We start from the raw sequence: 6,655 nt of genomic DNA, 5'->3' as shown, positions 1-6,655 counted from the left end.
TTGAAGATAAAATTTTATTTCTGACCAGAGTAACATAAAAGATTTGTTTTCCATGCTTCAAAAAAGAAGAAAAAAAAGGTCTTAAGGAGCTCTCTGGCTTCTCTCTCACTCCCTACACATCCCAAGTTCCTGTTTCCTGTTCTTCCCTTTCTCTAAACCTGTGGGGAGCTCTAACATGGGAGCCTCGACACAAAAGCCACGCAGGGCCAGTGCCAGGGTCATAGAGCAGCTCGGTGGGCACAAGTACACAGCCTGCCAAATGGCACGCTGTCCGCCCCGCGTGAGCCCTGACGTTTATAGTGTTCTGACAAGTCTCTGTCAAGTCTTCACTGTGCAAATCCGTGAATATGAGCCGTGGGGAGAGGAGTTTAAAGAGAGAAGAGCAGGAAGGGACCTTACCCCATAGAATAAAGGCTAGGAGAGCTTGGTATTTAAGTTTAAAACTTGGTCTTGTGCTCGACTTAGGATTTGTCAGTTATCTGTAACATGACGCACCTGGACGATGTCCTGTGCTTTTGAAAAGGGCTTCTGCCTCTTGGAGACTTCACTTCTTAGTAGTAAGTAGATTTGCCCTTCTTTAAAAAACAAAGTAACTAAGATTACAGAACTCCAAAGAAGCCCCACAGATGTAGGTGCTCTTTAAACACCACGCTCACTCATTGACTCAGCGCCTCCAGTATCCATTCATTCTTCAGTAGTTAACAATATAACATCTAATTTTTTTTTCTACAGTAACATGTTTCCACACAAAAATTATAAAATTTAAGTGTCTAGTGTCTTATTTTCTCTTTGGCAACTACTGTTGCCTGGACAGTCTACTCTCCCCCTTGTATTAGAGGAAAAAGACCGCCTGACAAAGGCGCGTCACACGGGAGCTGGGAACACCAGGAATGTCCCCGCCCACCGCTCTGGTCCCCGAGGCAGCGGTCTCCTCAGTCCTCACACAGGACGCCTGCTGTGTGCGCGCGCCACCTTGCGAGCACTTCAGCACAGCGGACTCCCTCCCCCAGCTTCCGCGGGCACATACCCGCATGGCTCTCGGGGTATTCGATGGTTTAGGATGGAGAGAGCCTGTGTGGAGTTCTCTAACATTCGTCCTCGTTGGGGATGGCACTGTGGTTACAGAAGGCTGGTTTTCAAGTTGCAGCTTTTATTGGTTTTAAAAGATTTCAAGACCCTCCAGCGTCATCTGTTTCAACAAAAAGGAATACCACATTAAAGTTGATCTTAAAAAAGTCTTTGCAATGGGATTTCTGTTTCAGAAACTTTACAATTTTCTTATGTGCTAAAGACTTTGAAAATACCTCCAAAACGGAAACAGTGGCTACTGTCTAAAAATGGCTTTCTGACTTATAAATACCATCAGAGGACAAAATCAGTTATGACATTAGTTTTGCAAAGCTCTGTGGAAATTTCAACCCAGGAATAGGAAGGCCACTCCCCTTCTTAGTGGGCTAGAGGAGGGGCAATTTCAACATATCCAGCGGGAGCCTGCGGACTAGCAGGTCAGCGTGTGTGCATGACGGGGCTGCCTGCAGCTCTGAGAGGATGAACCTGGGTCTCACCCACACACAGCGGGACAAAGCTTTCTGTAAGGAAGACTAGACCGCGTTCTCGACTCGGACAGAGCCGTCTAGCAAGGAGGCTGCTGGTGTGGGCGTGGCATCCCCAAGGAGCCCACCGGCTGGCTTGCCCAGCGCTCTTGAGCAAAGCCCACCAGCCAGTATGCTCTGCTGCCCAACAGGCACACACACCACCACTCAGAGGTCGGCCCGGCAGGGGGAGAGCTGTGCACGTGCAGCAGCAGCTTCCCCACGACTGATGTGAACAGTCACCCAGGCCACTCTCGTACACACCAGCAGGTGACTGAGGAGCCCCAGACATGGGGAAACAGCAGCAGCAAAGTGTGCAGGGAAGACTGTCCCGGAGGGCTGGACACTAAGGGGCATAAATCAGGAGAGTGGCCACCCCTGAGTGCTGAGGGGGTGACTAAAAAAGGGAGGAGAGTGGGGTGGGCAGGCTCTTGGCAATGTTTCATTTGAGCAGGAGGTGACTACACGGGTGGATTCATTCACTTTGTGAAAACTCCCTGGGCTGACCGTACCCTTCGTGTACTTCTCTCGGGTTTTTCTTTAGAAACACGCTAACTTAGAAGATGTTTAAAGTGGGTCTCCCTGGGCAGCTGGAACAATATACGCATCGCCCCTTCCCCCCCAGAGCCAAGGGACGCACCGCACGGTGACTGCCAACACCTCCAAGCAAGGCCGACCTGCAGTGGCCCAGAAAGGAGAGGCCGCCTACCTGTATCTGACTGTCTGAGTTTCTTTGAAACTTCAATTCCGTTTTCTTCTAACTTCCTCTTTGCACAGTCCTGGCATGCATTCCCTGAAAGATGAAAACTTTTATTAAAAAGCTTATCTAAGAGTGGTTATCATCGAAAAGAACATGAATAACAAATACTAGCAAGGATGTAGAGAAACGGGAACCTCGTACACAGCTGGTGGGAATCAAGCTAGTGCAGCCACTGTGGAAAACTATCACGCTTTCTCAAAAACGAAAAACAGGACTGCCATTCGATCCAGCAGTCTCCCTCCTGGGTAAATACCCAAAACAACCACCCAAAACTCTTAATGAGAAAAGATGCACGCACCGTAGTGTTCACCGCAGCAGGATGTCAGCTGCCACGACACGGAAGCAAGTGAATGTCAACATATGAAGATAAGAGAATGGTGTGTGTGTGTGCACACGTATATATAAAATGGAATGCTGCTCAGCCATAAAAAAGAAAACTGCGATTTGCAGCAACATGGATGGGCTTCGAGGGCATTATGCTAAGTAAAGTAAGTCAGACAAGTACTGTAGAAAATCACATGGAATTTAGAAAAATATAACTAGTAATACAACCGCAAATCAGATTCACAGATACAAAGGAAAAAGCAGTGGTTACTAGTGGGGAGTGGGGAGGGAAGGACAGTACAGGAGCAGAGGATTAAGGGTTAGGTGTAAAATAAGCTCTAGGGATGTATGTACGACACCAGATACAGCCAGTATTTTAAAACTATAAATGGAGTTAAACTTAAAAAATGTGAATTCACTATATTGTACGCCTGTAACTTATGTAACATTGTACCACAACTATACTTCAATTGAAGATTTTTATTTAAAAACCACTTATCTATTCTAGAATTCACCCTCCAAGGACCCAGTTTGTAAATCTGATTTTAGTGAAGCACTGACCAACTAATCCCTGTGGTTAGATGCAGATGTTTATCAAGCTACTGCTTTTTTCAAGAGAAGTATGGTTCTGGGAATCAAGAGAAAGCAACTAAAACAAATGGGTCCTTTCACACAGAAATAAGTTAGAAACGGAAAGCTGAGTGTAACTGTTTAATAATTCCTAAACCAAAGCCGTCCAGCACTAACCAGTTTCCATGTGTGGCCCTGATGAGACGGGCAAGGAGCCCATGGCTGCAAGGCCCCTGCTCCACTGACCGGAGAGAAGCCCCTTCTAACCCCACTGACTGACCAAGGTGGGGCAGCCTGGCACAAAATTCACCCGGGGTGAACGCTGGGGCACACCGAGTTCAGTCATAGACTGGCAATTCATAAACGGGCAGAGCTGAGCCCTGTAAGAAGCGTATTCACATTTCCAACAAGTAGTAAATAAATAGAAAAATCTACATGAACACTCAGAACCGTTGCAATTAAAATGTCTGAAGAGGATGAGTCAAAAATTTAATAATACATCGCGGACCAAATGGCATGATACAAATAGACTCTCCAGTCCCGGGGCCTCTGGCTCTCGGACAGGACAGTACTCCTGGCGCCAGCAGGTGGCCCCAGTCTGACAGAGCTGACCGCAGGTGCAGGGCTGTCTTTTTAACCCCTTCATGGTGGCAGGGACCCTCATGAAGGGGCTGCTATTCGTCCTCTCGGAGCGGGGCTGTCCTGACACAACACGGGCTAAGTATTTAATGTGAGAAACACTTCTCTGATTATTTTATAAGTGAGGATAAGAATGTATAAAGAAAAACCAGGCTGGTGAAAATCAAGATCTGCTTTACCCAACAACGTGGTGCTGTCCACTCGATCGGCATCTGGAGAAGAAAGGAAAACAGTGAGCAGAAGCCGCTTGACAGCTCTCCCTCCTCAGGCCATGGTGGAGCTGGGCGAGGCTGGCTCTGAGCCGGGGGCCCTGCCCAGCCTGAGGTGCGCTCACCACGTGGGGCAGCTGGGGCTGACTCCTGACCCTCCTCTCCACCCAGGGCCGACGTGAGGGCTGAACCCACGATGTGCGACGCCCCCGCGCCAGCCGGGCACCATCACAGCTGCCCCCTCCCAGCTGTCACCAGTCCACCTCTCGCACCCAACGGGAGAAACACCTCAAGGCTGTACCCACACACGTGCTTAAAGACACAGTCACAGATTCTAAGTCCAAACGACCTTCAGCCCCCGGCGCCTGTCAAAGCCACTCAGCTGCTAGGGTCTGGGAAAGGGGCCTGAATGGGGACAGGAGCCCCCTGCCAAGAAAGACACACGCGGGAGGGAGCCCCAGGCGAGGTGCTTGGAGGTAGCGGGGGCGGGGAGGCAGAAGCCACTGCCAGCCCCACCTGCGTCGGCAGGCGGGCCTGTGTGAGGCGCCCCGAGGGCACGTCCGACTCTGCTGTCCGTCCAGGGCCCCAGTCCAGCTTCAAGACACCTGGGCAGCTGAGTTGCCTCTCTGAGCTTCTCAGCAGCTCTAAAATCATCTACTTAGTAGCAGTGGATTTGTTGTTTAGGTGCTCAGTCCTGTCTGACTTTGCAACCCAAGCGACTGTACCCTGCAAGATTCCTCTGTCCATGGGATTTCCCAGGCAAGAGTACTGGAGTGGCTTGCCATTTCCTTCTCCAGGAGATCTTCCTGACCCAGGGATCACACCCACACTCCCGCACTGGCACGTAGATTCTCTACCATGGAGTCACCAGGGAAGCCCAGGAGCAGTGGATACTGTGACTAAAAATGAAATAAGGTCAAGGACATATAAGTCACGGCAACGTGCGACATGGCAAGTGTCAGCTCCCGGCTCTTCTCAGTAAAGACCGCCACCCTAGTGACACTGTCATTAATGGAAATTCAACTTAAATTGGCCCGTTTTGCTAATTACTATCAATTCCAAAAAGGCCTAGTGGGAAGAAACTAAGCTGCCAGATCATCCGTGCATCGTGTTCGCGTGATCTTCGAGTTCTCTCGAGTTCATAGCTGGTCATGCCCAGGCAGCTCTGTGGTTAACCTGCTTCCACCACCTGTGGGGGACTGTCTGGTCTCCTATTAGAAGCACATGCGAGCCCACACAGACCTCTCCAGGTCTGCTGTCATCCACGTTTTATGATACAAACTCCAAGCGAGCTGCCCTGATGGCAAGAAGACCAGCTGAACCAGCGCTCACGTATCGTGACAACTCCTGGGAGATGATCGGCTCCCCAGAGGAGGGCTGAGGAGAATTACTTAAAAGGGGTGCTGCCTTCAGCAGAACAGGGAAAAGACGTTATTTGAAAAAAGAAAGAAAGTCTTTGTGGAACTGTTCTGTGCTGCAGCGGCTGTAACTGTTTAACGTGCAGCGTGACGGGATTAAGGTGTGAGACAGCTGCAGGTTGTCAGGGGCACAGCTGGCGGAGCTGGGGGGCAGCTGTCTTTCTCGGTTAAGGTAATCTGAAGCAGAGCATGTCATCTGAAACAGGAATAGACGTGTACAACTATACGCACACTTTAACTAAAAAACTCAATGTACAGACTATGACTACCAAGCCAATAACCCCAGTCTTCTATTTTTAAGTACACAGAAACAGTTTTTTAAAGATAGAAGACTGGTGAATCTAATGGCAGGTAAAATTATTTCTCAATTTTATTTATTTTGTGGCATGTAATTTATGTCTATAAAAAGGGGGAAAATGGAAGAATCCTATTGGTTTTATACATTGAAAAGTGAAAAAGCAAACAAACAAACCAGAAAAGCCGTACCTGGACTTCGCTGTTTGCAGATCTGAGTGGCGAGGTCTTGCACGTACCCTGGAAAGTAGTCGAAGCAGTCCCCGTAGGACACGACCTTGATGCCGTGCAGAAGCATGTCTGCCTGATGCTTGAAGAAATGGTCCTCGCTCTCCTTGAGCACCAGCATGTAGTGCTCCAGGTCCACCTTGTTCGGCACCGAGTACAGGAAGAGGGCCTGGAAGATCTGGTCGCGCAGCGTCTCCCCGCAGCCCACGAACAGGAAGGACTTGGTGCGGTACAGGTTCTGGAGAACTTCCTGTGAAAGCACCGACGGGAGACTGGGCTCGCCGACCGTGAGCGAGCCCTCCCGGTGCCAAGCCACCTGTGTGCGACGCTGAATCGCCGCTGCTCCCTGGCGGGCCTTGCCCGAGAGAGAGCCGCAGAGGAACAAAGTGAGGGAGGCAGGGGGAAGGGAGGGGGCCTCGTCCTGGGAGCCAGGATGTCGGCCAGGCCCCTGGGCGGCGGTGTGCTGCCCACTCCGCCCACCCCCCCCCTGCAGCCAGCGCAGCCTCTCAGTTCAAATCCTCCAGAATCACACACAGTTTAGAATGTTCAAAACATACGATAAGGAGATGGAATTTTTTTTCAGTTATGTGCACACACCTAATCCCTGGAACTGCCCTGTCT

At 50.0% G+C, this 6,655-nt stretch overlaps 1 protein-coding gene across 8 annotated transcripts in view; it reads right to left on the bottom strand.

Moving 5' to 3' along the window:
• FAM118A (family with sequence similarity 118, member A) overlaps positions 1-6,655 on the bottom strand; it is a 26,424-nt gene continuing 19,769 nt past the window's right edge. For 6 of the 8 annotated variants that reach the window (XM_010837609.1, XM_010837604.1, XM_010837610.1 and 3 more), the window contains 4 exons: positions 5,999-6,284; positions 4,065-4,097; positions 2,302-2,385; positions 1-1,189 (listed from right to left, as the gene is read on the bottom strand). In XM_010837609.1, coding sequence (XP_010835911.1) covers positions 2,350-2,385; positions 4,065-4,097; positions 5,999-6,284 — 355 coding nt within the window. In that variant the 3' untranslated portion in view covers positions 1-1,189; positions 2,302-2,349. Of the gene's footprint in view, positions 1,190-2,301; positions 6,285-6,655 lie in introns of all 8 variants that reach the window. The other 2 variants (XR_825081.1, XR_825080.1) reach the window with 2 other exon arrangements.

The sequence above is a fragment of the Bison bison genome, unplaced genomic scaffold (genome assembly GCF_000754665.1).
Source record: "Bison bison bison isolate TAMUID 2011002044 unplaced genomic scaffold, Bison_UMD1.0 scf7180017864079, whole genome shotgun sequence".
Classification (NCBI taxonomy): domain Eukaryota; kingdom Metazoa; phylum Chordata; class Mammalia; order Artiodactyla; family Bovidae; genus Bison; species Bison bison.
Note: the sequence above shows the minus strand (reverse complement) of the source record. Positions and strands in the feature narration are given on the sequence as shown.